Genomic DNA, 25,334 nt, shown 5'->3' with positions numbered 1-25,334 from the left:
CAATAAATTCACTTCATTAGCATAATTTAGCATCTCCTAAACCAAAAGGTTAACCCTCTCCCTCTTCTTCACATCCAGACAGACCATCAATACCACACCAAAGAGAATGAGGGCACTGGGTAAAATGGAAAGTTACTTAAGACAATTTTCACAGCAGAGAGCCCAGGAGAAAGATAAGGAGCTGGATTTCATGCTCTCTCAACAATGAGTTTAAAACTGGGGGGGCAGGGAGAAGGCAGGTTAAATCTAGCGAGGAGCCTACTCTGCTGCCCTTGGCGCCATCACTATAATGCCAGCAGTGCAGATGTGATACAAATACCTGATTAACCTGGCAGCAGAGAGGATCATGCCAACCTCCATTTCAACAGGTTTCCCCCAAGTAGCCAATAGTTGACAGAGGTGTTAGTTACTCCCAAAATACACCACTTGGGTGTTCATCAAGACTATTGACCTGACTTTGTACCCACCATTACCCCAGCAACCCCCTCCCTCAGACTGCCATACTCTCCCCCTCCACCATGGCCTGTCAGCCAATGCCAGCTGATCCAATGCCACCCACCTCTGTGCTAAAGTGCTAGAAAGCTATCAGCTCTGGCTGTCTGGCAGCTCACTGAGGGATGACTACCTGCTCCAGAAGGGCAGAAGCCAATTAATAGCCAATTGCTCGCACACAACTGCACTCACCTGGCTCCCTGGTTACCAACAAAACCTGCACAACATCGGCTACAACTTGGATAGGAGCATTCAGTCTGCTGGGATCCTCAGAGGCTAGCTCTAGACCACAGGAGATTCAAGGTCAGAGGTCACACGACACCAGGTTAGAGTCCAACAGGTTTATTTGAAATCTCAAGCGTTCAGAGCGCTGCTTCTTTTTCAGGAGGAGATTCAGCTACATCTGCAGGGGGAAGACCTCCTGGATGTACAAAGTATTTGGAGAAGACAAATGAAATCCTTTCACCGTATCTTATTGTATTTTTACTGTAAAGTATACATGACAATAAAATCAAAATCAAACAACCATAATTGCCCTTTTGCTAAGTAGCTTACCAGGGTATTGCATAGGGCAATTAAGAGTCAATCATATTGGTGAAAGTTTAGAGTCACATATAAAGACAGCAGAGATGTTCAGTGAAGCAAGTGGAGAGGCCACAGTGCTGTAAACACTCCCCCTAAGTTTAAGTTCAGCCTAGAGCCGCTATCTCGCTCTCACTTACACAGCCACCTCAATGAGCTGCCCATCTACACTGCTCAATGGCCTGTGCTATATTATCATCCTTAGACCTCGCTCCTTGCCTAAGCTCCTGTACTTGACTTTGACTCCTGACTCATAGCCTATGTTCCAACTCCCAACCCATACCCCTGCTCAGGATTATCACAAAACCCCTTCCCAAATCTGTGCCTTCTTACATTCTATAACAATTTTATGATTAGCCTATTTAACTGAAGGTGGTAAGAGTTGGGGAAGACCTTGGTTATTTCAGGTCAGCTTCCCTCAGATCAAAACTTACTCTGAGATCAGGATTTACAAAGAATCTTCATTTAGACACATAGGACCACACTACTTTTTTTGGCTAAGTAGCAGTTTTATTGAGTTTCATAGAGAGTTTGTCTCCATTAGGTCTAGTGTATTCGCTTGCTGCAGCTTACCAAACACCCTTATTAGCTACCTAACACCTCTCTCTCACCTGATTCTAGCCTCATTCTACCACTGGATACATCCAGAACCACAATCCGGCCATTGTTAGGGCATCCTGGAATGGTCCAGCAATGCTTGCTCTATGTGCCATAGAGTCATTGAGATCTATAGACCTTCAATCCAACATACCCTTGTCAATTCAAAACAAGCACCTGACTATTCTAATCCCATTTTCCAACACTTGTCCCATAACTTGATGTGCCTGGCCATCACAAGTGCATGTCCAAATACTCCTTAAATGTCATGTGGGTTTTTTCCTCACCCTTACAGGCAGTGAGTTCCATATGCCCACCAACCTCTGAGTGGATGGCACAGTGGCTAGCACTGCTGCTTCACTGCACCAGGGACCCAGGTTCGATTCCAGCCTTGGGTGACTATCTGCATGGAGTTTGTATGTTCTCCCTATGTCTGTGTGGGTTTCTGCCGGGTTGCTCTCATTACCTCCTACAGTCCAAAGATGTGCAGGTTAGCTGGATTAGCCATGGTAATTTGCTCATAGTGTCCAGGGAGGTGCAGATTAAGTGGATTAGTGGGTGAGATGCTCTTTGGTGGGTTGGTGCAGACATGAGGGCTGATTGGCCTCTTTCTAAACTGTAGGATTCTATGATCTCTTCTAAACTTTCTTGTCCCTTAATTCTATTCTACATCTCCTGTCATTGATCCCTCCATCAAGAAGAAAAGCTGACAATCAAGACGAGTTTGCTGACTTTGTGTCTGCTGAACAGCACAGTGACATAATGAACATGGTATCTCTGGCTGAGGTCAAAGTACAAAGTGTCAAGGCAAAGCGAGGATGCTGTGGTTCAAAGTAAATGATCCAAAGAAAATACGTCCCTCAGCTTGCTGCAACTTTACAATGATGTTTTTCCTTGCACCCTGCATTGCAGCATTGAAGTGCCAAAGTGTACTCTAAATAGACCAGAGATATGTCATGAGGGTTCTCAGAGGTTGGCACATGTCAGATGTCAATGGTGTGTGTGTGTGTGTGTGTGTGTGTGTGTGTCTCAAGAATTTTCTGTGTCTACTTTACACATAGCAGGTGGCTGTACAGGAAGCTGCATATTAATAAGGTGAGATGTACATTAAGTAAGTTCATGAACAGAAAACAATCTATTTCTCTGAACTCTGGACTCAAAGTGCTGCTTCTGTGATTGGTGTTCCTATGTTATGCTGCTGATATCTTCAAAATACTTATTTTTACATGTGTTCTCTTGAAAGTTCCAAATGTTTGACTCCTGCCCAGGACTCTTGTGACTTGAAGATCTCCTATCCAACATCGTATAGACCAAAATATGACTATTTCATTGTCCTCATTTCTATCTTTAATTTAGTAGCCTTAATAACCGTGAGAGTCAAATAGACTTTTAACAGCTCTTATCAGATTCCCGCTTAATGAGCAGTGCTGACTCTGCCTTGCTACTTGTTCCTGAGAAATTGGCCACTTTTCCCATCAACCCTGTGGATACTCAAGTGTTCTGGAATTAAGATACAGCCATACAGCTACAAAACTGATGGACTCCAATCACTGGCATTGATATACACCAGTGGGCATTTTCAGTCACATACAATGACATTTTCCTATAATTAACTGTGTCTGTCAATTATGGTTCTTCTTGAGTTGGATTTACTAAAGCACAATGAATCAATCTTTTTCTTAAAATCAAGCTCTTAGCAATATTGTTCTGTGGCACAGTTAATATACTGGATGTTTATTGAAAATGAATTTAATCCACTATGCAGAATAGAGCTGAAGATTTATAGCTGTATGGCTTAGAATTTCTGTTGTGATGATTTTTTGCTTTATAATCGAGTGCTCTCAATAAAGTTTCTGTTTTCTGCCGCAGTCTGATGGTGTCCATTTTCTAAGTCATTCTTACTATTCACTTTCCTAGGAGAGAGGGAAAGAGGTATTATATTACAATTTATAGTCTAAAACATAGGGTTAGCATTGAGATATTGCCCATCATGGAAACATCTAGAACTATGGAGAAACAGTTTGAGGACTCCTATTTAAGACAAAGACGAGGCAGAATTTATTTTCTCAGAAGGCCATTAATCTTTGGAATGCTTTTCCGCAGAGAGAGGTTGAGGCTACATTATTGACTATTCCTCTCCTCATAAGACAGGTCACTGTCTCATTGTTTGTGCCATCGTCAAAGTTAGCTTGGAAAAGTACATCCCTTCAGTGTGGGGAGATTTCAAAACACAGTAGTAAAATCCTGGAGAGGTGCTTTGATGTTGGTTGTTGGATTCCTCTTTGGGGTTTAGTGATGGACATTTCACAATATGTAGAAAGACAATAAGTATGGAATTGATAGACGCTGATGTTAGAAATGAAAGTTAAAAATCACACAACGCCAGGTTATAGTCCAACAGGTTTAATTGGAAGCACTAGCTTTCGGAGCACTGCTCCTTCATCAGATGGTTGTGGAGTACAATCTTGTACTTAGAATTGTGTACTTCACAACTACCTGATGAAGGAGCGGCGCTCCGAAAGCTAGTGCTTCCAATTAAACCTGTTGGACTATTCCCTGGCGTTGTGTGATTTTTAACTTTGTACACCCCAGTCCAACACTGGCATCTCCAAATCATTAGAAATGAAATGTGTTCCTTTCCCCAGCACTGACAGCCTTCTCCCTCTGAACAAGCTAAAAACCTGGGCCTGGAGATTGCATCTGGTCACACTCTTTTGGCGCAAATCAAGACTATAGAAACATGAAAACAGAAACAGAAATTGCTGGAGGAGCTCAGCAGGTCTAACAGCATCTGTGGAGAAAAGGAAGTTAACACTTTGAGTTCAGTGACCTTGCCTCATCCTAAAGAAGGGTCACGGGACTCAAAATGTGAATTCGGCTTTCTCTCCAGAGAAGCTGCCAGACTGAATAGTTCATCAACTTCTCTAACACCATCCAACCTGATCTTAAGTTCAAGTGGGCCATCTCGGACACCTCCCTCCCCTTACTGGACCTCTCTGTCTCCATCTGAAGTGACTGACTCAAAATGGACGACTATTTCAAACCTACCGACTCCCACAGCTGCCTGGACTACACCTCCTCACAATCCTCCCCTCCTGTAAAACACAGAACCTCATACTTCCAATTCCTCTGTTTCCGCCATATCTGCTCCCTGGAGGAGCAATTCCATTCTAGGATATCCGAGATGGCCTCTTTTTACAAGGACCTCAATTTCTCCACCCATGTGATCAACAATGCCCTCCAACGCATGTCCTCCACCTCCTTCCTTAAACCTCATTCTTCCAACTGCAACAAGGATAGAACGCATCCCCCACCCCCGGTCCTCACCATGCACAATACTAATCTTCAGATTCAGTACACTATCCTCCGCCATTTCTGCCACCTACAATCAGACCCCACCACCACAGATATATTTCCCTCTCCACCCCTATCTGCATTCCACAGAGACTATTCCCTCATGACTCCCTTGTTAGGTCCACGCCCTCCACCAACCCACCCTCCACTCCTGTCACTTTCCCTTGCCACCGCATGTGATGTAAAACTTGTCACCATACCTCCACCTCACCTCCATCCAAGGCCCCAAAGGATCGTTCCATATCCAGCAGAGATTTTCCCACATCCAAAAACCTCATCTATTATGTCCGTTGCTCTAAATGTGACAGGACGCTAACTTGTGGTATATTTCAGGGAACACCTCTGGGACACACGCACCAAACAACCCCACTGCCCTGTGGCCGACCACTTCAACTCCTCCTCCCACTCCCCCAGGGACATACATGTCCTGCGCCGCCTCCACCACCAAATCCTAGCCACCCGACGACTGGGGGAAGAACGCCTCGTCTTCTGCCTTGGGACCCTTCAACCACATGACATCAAGATCAACCTTATTAGTTTCCAAATCTGTTCTCTCCCTACCTCACACCAAATCCAACTCTCCAACCTGGCACTGTCCTCTTCACCTGTCCTACCTGACAATCTTCCTTCCCACCAATCTGCTCCATGACCCCCACTGACCTATCACAATTACATGCATCTACCTATCACCTTCACAGCTATCTACTCCCCCAATTCTACCACCAGCCTCCTATTTACCTCTCAGCCTCCTCCACCTCCCCACACAGCCCCCCCACATTTCTTATGAAGAGTGCGGCTCAAAACGTCGACTCTCCTGCTCCTTGGATGCTGCCTGACCTGTTGTGCTTTTCCAGTGTTACACTTTTCCACTCTAACTCTCTAGTATCTGCAGTCCTCATTTTCTCTCATGCTGCCAGACCTGCTGATTTTCTTCAGCAATTTCTATTTTTGTTTCAAATCTTCAAAGTCTGCAGTTCTTCATTCTATCTTAGAGAACCATCGCTTTAGAAACTGGCAGTGCTGATTAAATTGGTCACAGACTTGGCATGAAGTAATCGCCTCAGTAATATTTTGGTAATGCTGTTAATTTACAGGCCTTCGAAGCAACTCTTAAAAACTAAATCAATTCGTTGGTGCTCAAGGCCAAACACTAATTAGAACGTCAAAAACTTTTGAATTTTTTGTTGTACTAAGAAATTGACTCCCACACAAAAATAATTTGATAGTAAGTAGGGTTAAGATAAACACACACGAACCATTTAGTTTTTCCAACTTGACTGGTTTGATCTGGTAGTTCTTTGTTGGCTGTCTCAGGTAGCAGGGTAGTCAGGGCTGTAGCAACTATTAGTGCAGAGCCAAAGAAGGCCATGGGGAGAGCTGGATAGTCATGTTGGAGAAGTACAAACAGGGGGACAAAAATGCCAGCTATCCGAGCTGACATGGACACCAAACCAAGGCCACTCTGTCTGTGTCAAAAACACAAAAAACCTTGCTGGCATTACAGTCAACTTGCAGTACAGATTCTGAATTTATAGCAATCAACTATCCATTAATCATAAACATTTGCTATCAACATAGGTATAAATTATTAAATTACAAATAAAAACAGAAAAGTTAGAAATATGCAACAAGAGAGAGAAAGGAGTTAACAGATGGAATTCTATCAATGGCAGACATTCCTAATGACACAACTGCAATTGTATCCAACTTCTGCTCTCACTTTTTGCCATTTCCCACAGGAGTATCATAAACATTTAAAGCACTGGTGGTGTGCAGAGGAAACACATGCTCAAGGGAAATACAGCTAGGTTCAATCTGTTAAAACAAAAACAAAGAAAGCTGGACAGTGTCGGCAGGTCTGGCAGCATCTGTGGACAGAGAAAGAGAGTGAACATTTTCAGTTGAATGATTCTTCTTTAGACTGACTCTTCTTCATTTCTGAAGAAGAATCTTTGGACTTCAAATGTTAACACTATTTCTGTCTTCACAGATGCTGCCAGACCTGTTGAATATCTACAGCATTCTCCGTTATTACTTCAGATTTTCAGCACCCAAAGTGTTTTGCTTTTAATTAAGTCTGCTGCATTGAGTTTAAGTTAAAAAGCTAATATTGGTTAGAATCACTTGGTCAGCAGACTGATTTGTAAGTTTTGCTTTTTTTTGTTTAACTTTGGAATTATGCTTTTGACCTTTCAGTTTAATCCACGAGTTCTCCATATTTTTTCTTACTTTTGGCTCTTGCACATGTTGTATTCTTAAAATTGACAATTGTCTATCAAGTCAATTTCCAAAAACTATCTGGTTTGTGAGCAAAGGTTTCAGAGCAGGTTGTTGGATATCTATTGGCCTGAGCCTTCTCCGTGAGATAGAAGCTCTCAATAAAAGATTTTTAGCTTTGTTGTTAGATAGTGTCAACTAGGTGTGAAAACATTGAGTTGACAAAATGTGTGGAGGTATGTGCTTCGCTGAGTGCCCACTTCACTTCTTCCACTTGTGTTCTGTGGACTTACGTATTTTGGGCACTCACCCACTAAGTTTCCATTAAAAAGTTTAGAAATTACAGTTTTACTATTCTATGCATAGAGGGGACAACTCATGTTAATACTGATATGAATGTCATCCATCCTGGTGGGAACTGAATTTACTCAAAGCTGAGCTTCTTTTTCCATATAGTGCTGATTGTGTTCCTTCTCTCAACAGCTCTCTAACTTTACTCAAGCCTGGCCATTCTCTTTGACTACTAATGGGAAATGTTAACACTTGACCAAAACCAATGAACTGTGAGTTTAAATTGGATGATTCTATTTGCCACTCTGTTCCTGCTGATTGCTATACTAAGCTGGCAAATCTAAATGGGAATTACATTGGTCAATACCAATCAGGGATCTATGACATACTTATTATGAAGCTAGAAAGAAGCAGAGTGTTAAGGCCTCTGCGATCTGTGTTCCCACCTTCCTATCTGCAAAGCCTTCTCTATTGTCTTCTTTTTCTCCTTGACTGTGGGGCAGAAGTTGATTTGCCAGCACCCAGTTTTCTGTCTCTTTATGCCTGCTATTGACATAGATGTTACTGACAAAATTGGCTTTCACGCCCATCATTGAATGTGATTGAACAAAGGCTGCTTGGCCAACTTACAGACAGAAAAATTGCAGATAGTGGAATCCAAGGTAGACAAGCAGGAGGCTGGAAGAACACAGCAAACCTGAAGAAGGGTCACACCCGAAACGCTGACTTCTCCACCTCCTGATGCTGCCTGGCTTCCTGTGTTCCTCCAGCCTCCTGCTTGTCCAATTTAAGAGACGACGTAATCCTGATGAAGGGCTTTTGCCCGAAACGTCGATTTCGAAGCTACTTGGTTGCTGCCTGAACTGCTGTGCTCTTCCAACACCACTAATCCAGAATTTAAGAGACTGCTCACCCACTATCATCCGTGATTAGAGCCAAACATAATGCAGAGCACTCTAAGTGAAGGAAAATGGACTTCCTTCCTTTGCTGAATATATTAATTTTTTAAGGCTGATTTGTCACTACTGCTCCCACCAATTTCTATTTCCAGTTTTCAAACTGAATTTAAATGGAGGTTGCCATTGTGAGACATGAACACCCTCATCTTTACTAATAGGAATGGATGACTGATCCAGCAACATATTCACCCTATGTTAAACCATAAACACTGTATTAAAGTGGTGACATTACTGGGTCAAAGTAGAGAGCGTTGCATTCTGCATTTAATATACGCTACACCTGACCTGAGAACATGTGGCATGCAACACTGAGTGCACAAAATAGATAAAGGAATCCACTCCGCCGTGAATAAACTCTATCAAAACTGATACATTTCCCACTTCTTCATTGCAAGATACCTTTTATAATTGATCATACCTGATCACAGTTGGGAATAATTCAGCAGAATAAATGTAGGCAGTGGAGAAGGAGCAGGAGATTCCCAGTTTTGCAATGACAGCAAGTACAGTGACTTCTAACAGCGTACCTGAAACACAAAGAGCAACAACCATAAAAGGGCCAATTCTTGATTTCTGCTCCTTTGAGACCTTTGACCTGCAAGGGAGTATATACTAATCAGAACATGTCCTGCACAAGGTTTGTGCTGAGTGTTTGTCCAGATTTTCTATCTGTGCCCTTGTTGGGTGATGTTCCAGCCTGGGCTCAATGTTGGAAAGTTATGTATATTCGTCTATCGTCATATGAAATACAAGCCAACAGCTGATGCAGAAATCTGATTAAGAATGATGGGTGTTGCCTTAAATGAACATAAACTCCCCTGGAATTTGTTGTGTTCTGTCACACTCACCTATACATTCTGAACTCTCCTATTGCTGTTCTATTTTCTCTGGTCCCTGGTTTCCAGCTCCCTCTGTCAGATTGTCAGATTCTCAGAAATCCAACCTCACTCCTGTCTGTATGCAGTTACAGTAATGCATGAAATGTATGAGGAGCTCAGTGACGGATGGGGTGGGTTTTAACAGACCTCACCAACCAGGAGTGGTACGATGAGGCAAAGGGGAGAAGCCAGTACAGTGTGGGGAACCTGAAAGTCAGGGCTACTTTTAATGAAGTGATAGTCTTGGCAGCTAGCCCAGAGGAACTGAGAGGACCAGGTGGGTCCACAAGCTGACTGGGTGTGACAGTCACGTGGAAGATCGTTGATTCCAGAGGCAGAGCATATCATGAAAGTGACTAGCCTATTCCTGATGGAGTGCCTTCTGATCTGGGGTTCAGTGACAGGGTGGGGTTTTCAGGCTGCTGTAAGGATCTGAGTCCTCCATTGGGTGGAGGGGAATTTGGGCGATGGGTGGGTGCAGGTGAAATTAGATAAGATCGGAGCACATAGAGAAAGATTCAAGGTCTCTTTTGTGGAAGACAGAGGTCGCTGGGAAGGAGGTCAGAAGGTTGGGGGGCAAGGGTTATTCTCAGATGGAGGCATTGTCTACTTTCTGGTGTTCTTTGCAGATAGTTCCTACCCTTGGCTGAGCTATTGAGCTACGTATTGAGGAATGACAAGACTTTAAACAAATTTCCCCATCACCTCAATCCCAAAAACCTACCTCGCACCAAACCCACCTGAAGTTATCCCCTATAACCTTTTGTTTTCAAAGCTCTTTCAGTTGGAAAATCAAACTATGTCTCTGTGAGTTGTTTTATTTAGCAGCCAATGAAGTAAGAATGCAAGTTTAAAATGTAAATGTCCCAGGTATGGATTCAGTTAATGTTCCTCAGTGTCTAACACCTCATTTACAGGTTTCCATTATTCTACAGTGGAACTGATCCAAGCTGCTCCATTATATTTCAACCCATAACCTACTCCTACCTGTCCATTTGGTTGGAATTATTTGCCTTCTGCAGTGAGTTGCTATTTCTGAATATGCACTGCCTTAAAGCATGGTATAAATAGGTTGAAGAATAATTTTCAAAAGGATATTTGAAACAGACTTGAAAAAAGTTGCAGGGTTATGGAGAAAACACAGGGCAGTGTGGAATTGAGTAGATAGTTTTTTTTCAATGGATCAGCTAAAACATTTAATGGGCAGAATAGCCTTATTGTGTGCTGTAAGATCATCTGCTACTTATTGTATGGGGGTCTGAAAGAGGTAGATACCACTCATAATGTTGCAGTCTCAAAGGTGTGAGACCTAGTATCTGGTCCTTCACAAAGTCTCTGCAATACTGTCTATCATAAAAATGTAACATATTGTGATTTTAAATTAAAAAAAACAGACTGAGAGAAATAGATTAGGCAGGCTAATAGGAATTTATTAACATTGGTATTGCTACAAATGAATGAAGTTATCAGTGTAGTACATGAAGCCTTCAGAGAGAAGATTCTTGAGTTGTTATTTTGTGCTTAGGGGAAACATCCATAGTATTAAAAATAGTTATAGTTTGAGGCAGTTTTTAGAATAATTGGCGGAAGTTGGATGTGTTCCTGTGAAAGGGAGATGGTTAAGATTGTTGAGAAAGAGGTTAGATCAGTGTAAGGAGTTTAGTTTAAAGGTTCCAAGTGAGAAATGTTTGGATAAAATGTTGAAGGGGTTATTTGAAGCTGAGAAAATCTAAGCTCTAAGAAGGGGCTATCAGATTCATAAACTGGGAATTGAAGCCACAGTTAACTTAAGCCTTAGAGGCAATGTAATAGAGGGAACCCTCTCTGCTGTGAGTACTGTTAAGGAGGGATTTTGGATTCGTGGGGTTATATCTTTGTCATGTGTTTCAATGGATTTATATTTGTGCTAAACGTAAATAGTTTGGCTTATTCTATTTTATCTTAATTTCTGCTGTACAATGTTCTTCTTCTGTTTGATTGTTAAACCAGAACTTACAGATTGCACACTTGTGATTCAATGGAAGACTAAATTGTTAAAATCAACAAACATGTAATCTATCAAGCCAGATATCAGATGGGGCTCTGACTTGTTCAGTAATAATATTAGCTGGAAGTAGTCCTCACTTAGGTCAATGGGGAGTAGGGTGGGCCAGCACAGTAGGTTAAGAGCATTGTCCCACTTTTAGTCCAAAGGTTTGGATATTGTCAATCAGACATTTTGGGTGGCCATGGCCAGGGGTCCCTATTGAAACAGTCCAGAGATGGGCCACATCAATCCTGCAGACCCACTGCAAACAAGACTGGGGAGGTTACAATATGTCAGTTAGGGAGCTGTGCACATATCAGTCAGGTTTCCAGTCACTCATCAGTGAGGGTATCCATTCAAGTCAGTCAAGGGAGTGGGCCACAGTCAATCCTGAGGCTCTGTAACTAAAAGGCAAGGCGCTGTGGTTATCAGGCCAACTGCTGTGTTAGACAATCCCGGGAGATTAATTGTGGGTAACATCCTCGGATGCAGAGGGGATAACAAGCGTGAAGGATGGCAACTCAACATATTGATTGGGAGAAGGACACAATATAGCATGGGAAAGAAGGAGTTATTATAGAAGTGGGAGGAATGGGAATGGGGGAGCGGCGGCTCATTGACAGTCAGAACCACCCTGGCTTGAATGGGTGAGAGGCAGTGTGCTACCACATCTGGTACAAAAGGTGGAATGCCTCAGGCTCAGGGGGTGAAGTCAGGGAGATGAACTTGGTTTGGACAGATAAATGAGTTGGGCGGAGATATGGGGAAGATCCAAGTCTCAAATGGCTGATAGGGATGGCAATGAAGAAGAACTGTCAGTCTCTCCCCTTAACTGAGGCATGGTGACTTTCAGTTTAAACAATCACCAGTTGCCTCTCTCTAACATGTAAGCAGCTCTATGGTCTGGCAAAATTGTGGTGACTATTTTCTTGTCACCGGATTACTAATGGAGACATGGCATTGAATTCAATAAAATATCTGGAATTTTAAAAAGTCTAATGGTGACCACATAATCATCATTGATTGTCATAAAAACCAATGTGTTCCACGAGTAAGGATATAGATATAGTTCTAAGAGCTAAAGAGACCAAAGATTTTGGGATTAAAGCAGTCAAGGGGTTCTGAGTTTGGATGATCAACCATGATAATATTGAATGGGGGAGAAGGCTTGACAGACTGAATGGCCAACTCCTGCTCCTATTTTCTTTGTTACTATATTTCTAATGTCTTTTAGGGATAGAAGTTTGTCATCTTTAATCTAATGCAATAACTACTGGCCTAGCTAGTGACACCCATATCACATGAAAGAATAGAACAACAACACCATTTTGAAAAGAAAGTTTAGGATTGCCACGTCAGCTCTGTCACACATTCCTACCTTCTGGAAAAAATAATGTAAAGAGGCACGAGATTCCGCTGAGCAACAGGAAACCTCCCTGACATTTTTTCCGACCAAATATGTTCAGCAGCCAAATGCAAGAGATACGCACAAGGTCCACCAGACCAAAGATGAGTTGTGTTAAGTAAATGTTCACGCCAAAGCTCCCAACATTAAAGGCCAATCCATAATACACAAAGCTGTTTATGAACCTGTTGGCAAAGGTAATGAATAGAGAATTATAAACAAATCGGTGCAACACAGCATTGTAAATTAATTTGCTTATTGAGGAAAAATTCTATATTACCAGATGCTAACTAAAATCAATGTAACTCTCCTCAGCTTTGATGTCTTGAAAAGATCCAAAATGGTGGCTTTCTGGACTTCTTTCTCAGTCACGAGCTTGAAAATAAATGTGGTCACATTAGACATCCAGTATCAGCAAAGTCAAAACAGCTGACTGAGTCATGACCATTCATGATTATGGTTGAACAAATATATCTAAGTTTCTCCAAGTTAGAAACATTGGACAATACTGTATTTACTTAGTTCCCCTCAGCAGACATGGCTTCTTCCATCCATATTGCACACTATTTCCCAGTTTATCAGACAATACCGATTGCCAGATGATGTAGACAGATACACCATGTAGGGAGTTCTTGGCTCTTACACCCCCAATTTCCAACCACCTTACATAGGAACAATTTACCTTCACTCAACATGGCCCTGTCATCTCATCCTCAGTGCATAGTACAGCTGAGGACAGGAACTTTCAGTAAAGAAAAATGCACCCATTTTACGCAGCGGGAAATCTTCACCTGAACCGATGCAGTACTGTTAAGGTAAAGATGTTTAGTCCTAATATCCAATCTACATCCCTCTTTCAGAATCTGGCATTGTTGGAGACTGCAGTCCAGCATAATTAAGTGCCTCAGTAAACACAGGAACACAGGAACATATTAGCACGTGTAGGCCATTTATCCCATCAAGCCTGCCCTACTATTCAATATGATTATGGCTGATCATCCACTTCAATGCCCTTTCGCAACAATATTTCAATTTCCTTTTACATTATAGGTAGTTTTGAAACCTATCAGTCTCTATATATACTCAAAGGCTGAGCTTCCACTGCCCTCTGTTAGAGAATTCCAAAGATTCATAGCCCTCCAAGTAAATATATCCCTTCATCTTGTTCCTAACTGGCTTCCTCCTTTCTTTTCTTGCTTTTAAAATGTGTTCCCTCATTCTATACTCCAAAATGGGGGCATCTTACCTGCACCTATTCTATCTATCCCTTTAAGTCTTCTCTAGGTTTCAATGGGATCACGTCCCATTCTTCTGAATTCTAGAGAATATAGGCCCAGTTTGCCCAATCTCTCTTCATAGAACAATCCCACCCTCCCAGGAACCAGTTTGGCAAATCCTGGTTGCACTCCTCCTATGGCAATAATATTTTTCCTGAGATAAGGAGTCCAAAACTACACACAGGAGTCCAGGTATGATCTGACCAAATCCCTATACAATTGAAGCAAGAATTCATTATTCCTTGTAATAAATGTTGACATACCATTCACCTTTCTAATTCCTACTGCATGTTAACCTTCAGTGACTTATCAACAAGGACACCAAGGTCCCTGTGCACATCTACACTTACTAATCTCTTACCATTTAAGAAGTACTCTGCACATCTGTTCCTCTTAGCAAAGTGTATAATTTCACATTGTTACCACTTTATATTCCATCTGCCATGTTCTTGCCCACTCAGTAAGTCACTCCAAATTTTGTTAAAGCCACTTTCCATCTTCCTCACATTAGCACCCAGCTGTGAATCATCAGCATACTTGGAAACTTTGAACTTGAACACCAAACGAAAAAGGATCAATGACTTGTTTTTAGTTTGAAGGCATCTTTCATGACCTCAGAATGTCCCAAAGTACTCCACAGGCAATTAGCCATTTCTGAAGTTATTATTGCAATTAGGCAAAGCAGCTGTTAATTAAGGTATAGCAAAGAGATTAATGACTAAATATTCTGTTTTGAGCACTATTAATTGAGGCATAGATTGGAGAATTCCCTTGTTGTTTATCAAATAGAAATATGGGATCTTTTGTACTGCCTGAAAGAGCAGGGGATGTATTTGTTGAACATTTCCTCCAAAATACAGTATGATAGAATAACAGTTTCTGCATTGCAATATCTGCCTAGATTGGAGTTTGAATGGTCTGGCTCAAGTCAAGAGAGACTGAGTTTTGACACTGGGCATCATGTTCTGCTGTAGAGGGCAAAAGTAGCAACTGGCAGGAACTAGTATTTTGCCAGTATAGTAAATTGAAAGGCTACTGCCCAATTGAGGATAGCTGCCAGTCCCCTAAGAGCTGCTGACTCAATGAGAGGGCTGGCAGCTGCCCAGCCTTGACAGCTCCATGACTAGAGGTTACTTTTGCTAAGGCAACAGCCCCAGTAATAGGAATAGTCCAATGGGGAGCTACCTTCAGAGAGCCATGAGGTTTTGGGGAGGTGGTTGCAGGGGCCGGCATGGAGGGGCCAGCAATTGGGGATGAGAAGTGATAGGGATGGGGAAGGTTGTAGAGTCATGGGCATTGGTGTTGCCTTTGATGTGAGAATAGCCCTGACTACATGGGGCCTTTATAATTGATAATGATGTTGCCACAAAAGAAGATTCCCGGGTACCTATAGTCTAACCATAGTAGGCTCAATGGCCCCAATTTCCAGAATGGTCCTTAATTGTGACATTAATTGATTCAGATGGCTGTTCCCTGGGCATCTCTAATGCTCAGAGGGCTGAATGCCCTACTCTTGCTCCTTTTTTGGGCTATGTTCCTACTCATGACAATCTGCCACTAGGAAGACATTAGGCTTAGATGTCAATCTTCACCTGGCCTTATTGACAGCTCTCTCAACTCCCAGCCTTCCCTCAAAATGGGCCAGGAAGATTCAGCCCAACATTTTGAGCCATGAGCCAAGACTGACACACTTTGAGTTGTAACAGGATTGCGAGGCTTGGGGCCTGCTGTCGAGGTCTCATCCCAAAACCCAATTTATAATTCATATTCTAGTTGAGTACTGAATGAGCGTTACATTGTCAGAGGTACTCTCCTTTATATGAGGCACGAAGTATGGTACTGCCTGTTCAGGTGGTTGTTTTCTTCTTACTATCTGAAGTGTAACAGGAGTTTCTAGAATGCTGATTCATCATGTATCCTTTGTGTTTGGTTAGATATTGTGATTCAAGCACTTTGAGTCATAATAAAATCCCATGCCAATTTATTAACTTGACTATGGCATTAACCTTTTTCTTCTCAACAAGCTTGACTGAACATAGTTATTATTACTGAAGTAATTTCTTGAAACATTTCAACTGTGATAAAATACCTTGTCAAACAATGTTTCAGGTATCACCCTTTTGTTTATTTCTGCTGCATTCATTATATACTTCTTGGCTGCTTCATATTGACCTTTTGTTATAAGCCATCTTGCAGATTCAGGGAGGACCCTGCAGAAAATACAATAATACAAGAGTTTGATGCCATCGTATTCTCAATGTTTGTGTAGCCGAGATGGGATGAGAGGGTGGAATAGGAGGAGGTACTGCAAGGAGGGGGATTTCTCCTGTCTGACTGGTAGCATCCTGCTTCTTAGGGTCAGGTTGACTATGTGGCTAGGGAACCTATTGTGGATGAGGCAGGATATAACTGAGTCCTTGGGTGTCTGCACCTTGCGATCAAAATTCCCATGGGGAAGGAGTGAATCATTCGCAGGAGAACAGGGGAGTTGAACTTCAATACTCCTAACAGCCGTCAGTCACATTACCCATGCTAACATTGCTTTGATGTTAATAGTGGCAGCTGTTGTACACAATGCCAACTATCATTTACCTATTTTAAATACATGCAGTCATCGCTTGGCCACGTTTCTTCCTCGTCTGTCCAAATTGGGAAACAAATGTTCTACAAAACATCTCGATAAGCTTTACTAGGTTAAGCAGATTATATAAATGCAAGTTTCTTTGGTATTAAATAGAAGACACTCTGGTAGGCTAAGGGATCTCATGCCTTTAGAAACTTGATTAATTGAAGAAATGGGCCAATTTAGTTCCTGGTTCAGATTTCTTGCTGCTTGCACCAAGAAGAGAGTTAATGGCCACTTTGAAGGAAATATCTCTGAACAGAAATCTCCCTCAGATATACTTCCAGAACTCTGCAAGACTTGAAAATGCCTTTACAGTCGTTATAAGGTAAACAGGCCTTTAAAAAAGCAGGAGAGCAGTAAAGCTCTAGCAGCTAAAGGGATAAAAGAGTTCGAGATGATTTGATAGAGCACTTTAAAATTCTGAATGTGTTGGATAGGTTAATGTGGAGAGAATGTTTCCTGTTGTTGGAAAACCAAAAGTAAGATAATTATTAATAAATTCAACAGGGAAATAAGGAGCACGTGACACTGATGACAGAATGGAAATTTACAAAAGTAATGTAAAATACTTCACCATATATAAGGCAGAAAAATAATCATTGGACAGGAGATAGTTAACTGCAGCATTCTCCAGTCACGTATCCCATAAGCCAGTCCAGCCAGAACCATCTGCCCTAATGAAAAGGCACAGTGCGAGAGGACAATTGTAAGTGTTCGCTGTGATACACCAGACCATTCTGCACCTGCAAATACACGAAATTAGCATGATAGATTTTAAGCCATGCTCCAATGTTATTGTTGCAAAACTCCATCCATCTCATTATTATTGTTAATCTTACAAGAAACACATACCCAGCAGGTAGAAACAAAGTAATGGAGTTTTCCAATTAAAAATAAACAAGCTTTGTTTGAAGACTGAGATACTCCTCTAGAATAAGACATCGTCCCATTTCAAAGTATTTAAAATGCTTGGGCAATTCTTTCAGAAACATATATACACAAAAAAGAGTTGTCTGTTCTGCACCAAGCCTGGTGGGCCATTGAATTAGATTATAGATATCTGACGTCTTTTTACTTGACTTCACTCTACAGCCCATGATACACAAAAAGTATTTATCAGTCTTTAAAGTTTTGAATAACTTAACACATACTTTGTTTTGACAGACGAAGTTCCAGAATACTTACTGCCTTTTTGGCGAAAAATGTTTCCAGATTTCACCCCTAACTTTAAGATTACATGCAGTGTCAGAATTCTGGTTAGCTGTTTCTAATCTCCAGTTTAATTTGCTGTTCCACTTCTTTCTTCAGCTCTTTTCACACCAACCCCAATCAGGACCACTCAAGGACAATCTGTTCATCATTTACCATTGTTGAGTAGTCACTTGTTTAATATATAGTTACAGCTTTTACACAGAGTATTCATAGTTTGCCATTTAGATTATTCATACACTTATAATTCGTACATGGAATGTGTAAATATTTGTCAGAGCTGCTGCAGGCAGAGCAATCCCATGTACAAATGTTGGCAGAGTTAACCATGACTTGGATGATGCAATTTCTGACATGGGAATGCACTGAGTGTGTGGAAATCCTCATGGAGTGGTCCATGGGAACATAACACCATTGAGGGGCACATACAAACCTCAATAGTATGATGCTGTATATGAGGCCTATGGATGAGCCAGCAATACATGCCTCCATTGCCAAGAGCTGAGCAACTCCAGCAATCATTGGAGTGCATATGGTACCTGAAAGGAGAGAGGAAGAGCAGGCTGAAGGTAATGGAAGCTCCTCTCAGGGCTTTGATAGCTGAAGGCAGATCCTTGACCTTTTTGCTATTCGCACTGCCTATTGGTCTGATGACTGGGGCAGTCGCGAGACCAGCATAAGAGCCCCCGGTATTCTTGGAGTCAATAAGGCTCATAGGAGGGCTCCAGAGGCTGCAGGCTGAGACCATTTCATTACCAGTGCAGCAGTTTGCTACTTCCATATTAAGTCAGTGCACAGGGACAGCTCTGATGGAAGTGACCATAAGTGACTGAGTGAATACATGGACTAGTGTGTCATTGAGTGATAATGATTTGTTAAGTGCAGAAACCTTGAATGTTTAATCAGAGTTAGAGGTCTAGAATTTCACAGCATAACCACTCTTGTATTTACTGATGTGCAACAGTTGATAATGACAAGGTGTGGAATCAAATAGATAGATGGTTTGTAAAAATAAGGGCGTCATTAGCACCTGCAATACCTGAGGCTGTGATATATAGTGATGGCTTGTACAGAGGGATGGTAGGGATCTCTCATGAAAGGTCAACATGGCCATCTTTGGGAAGACCTTCTCAGTTTGGTGGCTCTCTGCATGTCTCTGGTAATTAGTGAGTTCCATGGAACCCCATCACCACGGCATCATGGGATCTTGGGGTAATCATTGGTCAAGCTTACTGTCAGAATGAGCTCATTACTCTCTTCAGGTTGTTAAAACATCTTGTACTGTTGCCTATCTTTGAAAAATGCCACCAGTGATTGACACTGTGGGATTACCCATTTACTATAAGACAATAAGAAATAGGAACAGGAGCAGGCCATTTGGCCCCTCAAGCCTGTTCCACCATTTATTAGGATCATTGCTGATCCGACATGCCTCACATCCACCATCCTGTCTTTTCCCCTTTACCTTTGATTCTCTTACTAATCAGGAATCTACCTATCTCAGCCTTAAATATACAGAAGCCCTCTGTCCTCACAGGCAAGGAATTCCAAAGACTTATAACTCTCAGAGAGAAGAAATTCCTCCTCACCTCAGCCTTAAATTGGTGCCCCTTAATTCTGAGACTGTACCCTCTGGTCCAAGACTCGCCCATGAGGGGTAACATCCTTTCAGCATTTACCCTGTCAAACCCCATAAGTTTCAATGAGATCACTTGTCATTCTTCTAAACTCCAATGAATCGAGTCCCAACGTGTTTAGTCATTACTCCTAAGGCAATCCCTCCATACCAGGGATCACCCTAGTGAACCTTCACTGAGCTGCCTCCAATTAAATAATATCTTTCCTTAGAAAGGGGATTAAATTGCTCACAGTACTGCAAATGTGGTCTCAGCAGTACCTTGTCCAGCTGCAGTAGGACTTCCCCTCTCTTCTACTGCAACCCCCTTGAAGCAAGGGTCAACATTCCATTAATCTTCAAGATTCCCTTATGCACCTATGCACCAGCTTCCTGTGTTTCATGCACAAAGCTCCTACGTCCCTTTTATGTTGCAACTTTCTATAGTTTTTCTCTATTTAAATAACACTCTATTCTTTTATTCTCCCTTCCAAAGTGAATAACTTCAAATTTTCTCACATTATACCCGATTAGCCAACTCCTTTCCCACTCGCTATCAATACCTCTCTGAAAAGTGTTTGAGTCCTTCTCGCAACCTGCCTTCCCACCTATTTTAGTGGCATCAGCAAATCTAACTACAGTAGATTCACTTCTTTCCTCCAAGTCATTAATACATATTGTGAACAGTTGCATTGCCAGCACTGATCCCTGTGGGAACTCCACTGGTCACAAGTTGCCAACCTGAAAAAGAACCCCTCATCTCCACTCTCTGTCTCCTGTTCATTGGCTAATTTTCTAACTATGGTAATAAACTACCTCCAACAGCATGGCTCTTACCATGGCTCTGCTTGCCCTGTTTCACTATCTTCTCTGCTTCTGGCCCTTAATACGACATGCAAAGCCACCTTTGTTCTTGGTAACAGGATTTGCTGCCTTCACATAAGATCCAATCTGTAGTTTTCACATTGCTGTTTGATATCTCAATGAAACTGATCCTCTGACTTTACACACCTTACACTGGGTAGCATGAGGCAGCCTTCTTTCCTCTATGCACCCTCCTTATCCAAACTAATGGCTTCCTTATGCTGTTAAAGCTCTCCTTACCAGCGCACAACATCTTCATGTGGTTGCAGCTCCATCTCTATGCTGCTTTCCCTCTCATTGGAAAAGTCAATGTTTGAAGAAGCCTTAACATGCGATGAACCTATAACCTTGTCCTGGCTCCAATCATTATTATGGGCCTGGTAGACACCTTTCAATTAGGAACATTTCACTTTGGTTGCACCCACTGCAACACCTCCAGACTGGAAAGTCCCACAGCCTGCAGACAGCTTCACAATTTGGCTGCCAGTTCCTACCAAAGTTCACCAGCTGCTTGCATCTCACCCTCTTTGAGTAAATGAATCTCTAAGCCTGCAGATATCCTGTGCACTATCAGTGAAAATAAGAAAAGTTTAAAAAAATACCTGACTATGGGCTATTTAATGACTTAATTCTCTGCCTCCTGCCAATATGTGAGTGGCTTCAGACTTGTGGTTGTCTCAAACCAAATGTACTTGAGGCAGTAAGCATCCAGCAAGCCAGAAGAGGAATGTGGACATTTTATTTTGCTGAGAATAGTTCTAAAAGTCCAATCTTTATGAAAAGGCTGTTTGCCCACTTGGACAGCTTGACCTATAAAGATGGCTGTGTCAGCAGGTATTGCTGCGAGACTGGGAGACTCCAGTCATGCTTGAGAGTCTTTCAACAGGAACGTGGAACAGCTGGAGATATCCTTCACTTTTAATAATCGTCTTGGATGTTCCTGGTTATCTGACTGTAAATCAGGAAAACAAAAAGGGTGGTACATATAACAGAAGCAGGCTCAGTGATACGATTCTTGAGAATAATACACTGAAGTTTGTTTCCCTTAGATAAACTAAAATATATGCTGCGTTCAGACATCATGAGTAAACTTCAGCAGTGCGCTAACCCAAGCCAGCAAGTTCGCTGTTTGGAACAAGAGATCAGTTACTTAGTGAACATATTGGAGACTAGATTGTGGCTTTGGAAAAACTGTCCATCTAATAGGTGTTTGGATCTATTTCATTTCATAGGGTTGCCATTTAGTGTTTCTTCAGCCTCTGGAATTCTTCAAAGGGGAATGAATCACATTTTGCAAGGAATTCAGCAAGGAATGTGTTATTTAGATGACATTATTAATTTTAGCTCACACCGGCAGACCCACGATAGCAAATTGAAAAAGCTGCTTCACATCTGAAAGACCATAGAGCTCAGACAAAAGCACTCAAAGGTTTCAAAATTTGAGAAAGTATTTGCTTTTCCAGGTGAACCATGATAGGTTAGACCCTACCCAGAGTAATGTTCAATCAACAAAACACTGGATATTGTCCTGAACACAGAAGCGACTTCAACACAATTTGTGCCTGAAGCCAGTTAAGATCCAAGCCCAAGTCCAAGTCAGATAGACATGGCTGATGAAAGGAAATTGAATTGAAGGTTAAGGGAATAAAATAGATTCGGTTAGAAAAAACTTTCTCCTCAGCGTCAGACCTAAAAGTGTCAAAGTCCTTCCTCCAATTCTAATCAGTAAAGTCAAGAAATAGGAAGCCAGTGGTTAAGTTAGATTTGTAAATAAATATAAAAAAGAGATGTTGAAGTTTAAGGGAATTCCTCTTTCAAGACTCTGCTTCCTCGACACAGATGCTACCAAATCCGCTGAGGTTCTTCTGCAATTTCTGCTTTTGTTTCAGATTTCCAGCATTCACAGGTTTTGGTATTTCGTACAGTATTTAACTCCCTTCCACTTGGCATTTTACTTTCTTCAACAGGAGATCATTTCCCAAGTCAGAACACAACATTGCCTGTTTGCATCTATCAGTTTTCTTTACACTTTCTGAACTGCTGATGAGCAAGGCTCAATCAATTATCTGAAATAGTTCCACACTGGGACAGGAAATCAACAGCAAAACATTGTTTGTAGTGTACACATGCATTTAAATTCGTGGAATTGGTTAACATACTGAGGTATAGAAATACAACCTGATAATTAAATACCTAATTGTAGTACATTATTGTTGTATTTTTGGTTAAGTGAAGCATAAATACTGACTGCAGTCAGTCAATTGCTTCTAGCCACTTCTACGTTGTAAATGCAAGCTGTAGCAGGTAGAGGGCAGTATATTGTATTTGTTCATGGACCATCTTAGCCAGCATGAGATTCTTGATCAGTTGGGGACTCAAGGGTTATGGACAAAGGGCAGGAAGTGGATGTGAGGAATGTCAGAACAGCCATAGTCTGAGTGAGTAGGCTCAAGCAGCTGAACGGCCTACTCCAGTTCCTGTTTCTTATGGTTTCGTTGCCCATCTTAGATTATGTTTAAGAATCAATCACATTTCTGTAGGCCTGGAGTCATCTGAGTGGATAAAGATGGCTGACTTCTTTCCCTAAAGGTCTTTAGTAAAACAGATCAATAATGGTCACAATTATGTTAGTTTTTAATTTCAGATTTAAAAAAAAATTGAATTCAAATTCAATGCCATGTATTCCAACCCATAGACCCCGAACCTTAGCTTGGAGCTATGGATTTGAAATCTAGTGACATTACCACTATGTACCTCCCCTTATCCAAATTTAGTGTTTTCCTTATACCTAAGACGAAGTTGTTAATTAACATGCCAGACACTGATGCACCGACAACAAACTGCAGAGCCAAGAATAGGTTGAAACTTGGCACAAACGCTGCTCCCACAGCACTGGCGAATTGAAGAATCAGTGACAGCAAAACAATTGGGCGTCGGCCAAACCTACAAAAAAAAGGACATATCGTGAATTATGTGCCTTGGCCTTTACCCAACTGCTATCTTCTACAAGGACAATAACTCCAAAAGTATTTTAACGGGCTCATGTATAACCTGGGCTAAATCTCAGCCTTAGCAGTCACTTCAACTGTACTCTCTGCTGGTTACCATGTGCAGTGACAAGTGGACTTTGCCGGTATAGTTTTAGCTGAGAGTCTGGAGCAACATTAGGAATTTAGCTCCAGTTGCATGAATGAACATGAGGAATGTATAGGATCAGTCTTGGTTCTGAGGTGAATATTTGGACAACAGTGCAAGAGAAAATAAGGATTTTTATTTTATTCATTCATGGGATATGGGCATCACTGGGGATTGAGCACTTATTATCTTTCTGAACTGCTGATGAGCAAGGCTGTGGTGAGCTGTCTTCTTGAACTGTAGCAGTCCCCTTGGTGCAGGTAGACCTACAATGCTGTAAGGGAAGGTGTTCCATGGTTTGTCCCAGTGACACTGAAGGAATGGTAATATAGTTCCAAGTGAGGATGGTGAGTGGCTTGGAGGAAAACTTGTAGGTGGTGGTACTCCCATGCATCTGCTGCCCTTGTCCTTCTGGATGGAAGTGGTTATGGACTTGAAAGGTACTGTTTAAGGAATCTTGGTGAATTTCTGTAATTCATCTTATAAATTGTATACACTTTTACTACTTGGCATCAGTAGTGGAGAGAATGAACCTTTGACAACATGGTGCCAATGAAGTGGGCTGCTTTGTCCATGGTGATGTCAAGCTTCTTGAGTGCATCCATCCAGGCGAGTGGGGAGTACTCCATCACATTCCTGACTTGTGTCTTGCAGATGGTGGACAGGATTTACTGAATTCAGGATTCTGTGCCTTTCATCTGCTAGTGTGGCTAATCCACTTCAGTTTCTGAATGGTAACTCATCAGCATGTTGATAGTGGGGTAAATTAGTGACGATAATATTAGTTATTGAATAGCAAGGAGTGATGGTTAAATTCTCTCTTATTGGAGATGGTCATTGTCTTGCACTTGTGTGACATAATGTTACTTGTCACTTTTCAGCTCAAGCCAAGATAATATTTGGATTTCTTTATATTGTTTCATTGAACTTAGTGAGAGAATCTATAATTACTGTATTTGAATTATTTTGCAAGTGTAGAATCATTTAGCACAAAGGAGGGCATTCAATCTACCAATGCCATGCCAAGTCATAGGAAAGAGCTGTCCAATTAGTCCCACTCATCTGCCCTTTCCCTATGGCCATTTAATTTTCCCTTTCCATGTATGTATTCAACAAAAGTTACCCAGGAATCTGCTTCCACTTCACTTTCACCTAATGTATTCCAGAGAGTGCTGTTCAGTGCCCATCCTTTGTTTTATGCTCAGGGTATCCCAAGAGCAGGCAGTTTTGAAACGTAATGCCCTTTTTGTAACTTCGGAGTATTCTGATCCAATGGCATTATGGATGCTATCATAACTGCCTTAGTTTATAAATGAGGTTTGGGACCACTTCTATGCTCCAACCCAGTCACTTATGAGGTCTGTCCAGCTTCCTGGAGATGGCTAATTAATAGGGTCAACAGCAAACCTCTCCGCTAATTAAGGACAGCAAGTGGATGGCACACACTGGAGGGTTAATTTGAGTGTCCAATATTTTGGGCAACAGGCAATCTGACCAGGAAATGTGGGTACTGCTGCTGCTATAGGTGGGAGAATGCATGATGCCTCAAGATGGAGGTTAAAGAATCCTCTAACACCTGCAGCTTCAGGTGGTTTTAGGGGAAATTAAAGGAGGTCTTGCTGTTAAATCCAATCTGGTGCCAGGAGGCTGCCATCCAGTCACCTGATGGTATTCCATTTCAGCACAGGGTTCACCCATCATACTAAGGTTTGGGGGGCATCACCAGTTTATCTTTAAGTTGGTATTTGATTATTCCTAACTAGTAACTGACCAGATAGGCAGGTAGGATCTCAGTCCTTTTGACCTC

At 41.8% G+C, this 25,334-nt stretch overlaps 1 protein-coding gene across 1 annotated transcript in view; it reads right to left on the bottom strand.

The window, feature by feature from the left end:
* Positions 1–651: 651 nt before the first annotated feature.
* Positions 652–25,334, bottom strand: part of slc22a13b (solute carrier family 22 member 13b) — a 39,537-nt gene continuing 14,854 nt past the window's right edge. Inside the window, exons 3-10 of the mRNA XM_072570031.1 lie at positions 23,181–23,335; positions 17,279–17,447; positions 16,168–16,288; positions 13,082–13,176; positions 12,775–12,986; positions 8,911–9,019; positions 6,282–6,491; positions 652–3,584 (exon numbers count right to left, since the gene is read on the bottom strand). Of these exons, the coding sequence (XP_072426132.1) occupies positions 3,497–3,584; positions 6,282–6,491; positions 8,911–9,019; positions 12,775–12,986; positions 13,082–13,176; positions 16,168–16,288; positions 17,279–17,447; positions 23,181–23,335 (1,159 nt within the window). The 3' untranslated portion in view covers positions 652–3,496. The remainder of the gene's footprint in view (positions 3,585–6,281; positions 6,492–8,910; positions 9,020–12,774; positions 12,987–13,081; positions 13,177–16,167; positions 16,289–17,278; positions 17,448–23,180; positions 23,336–25,334) is intronic.

Source organism: Chiloscyllium punctatum, chromosome 5, assembly GCF_047496795.1.
Source record: "Chiloscyllium punctatum isolate Juve2018m chromosome 5, sChiPun1.3, whole genome shotgun sequence".
Taxonomy (NCBI): Eukaryota; Metazoa; Chordata; class Chondrichthyes; order Orectolobiformes; family Hemiscylliidae; genus Chiloscyllium; species Chiloscyllium punctatum.
This window is presented reverse-complemented; position numbering and strand designations above follow the sequence as displayed.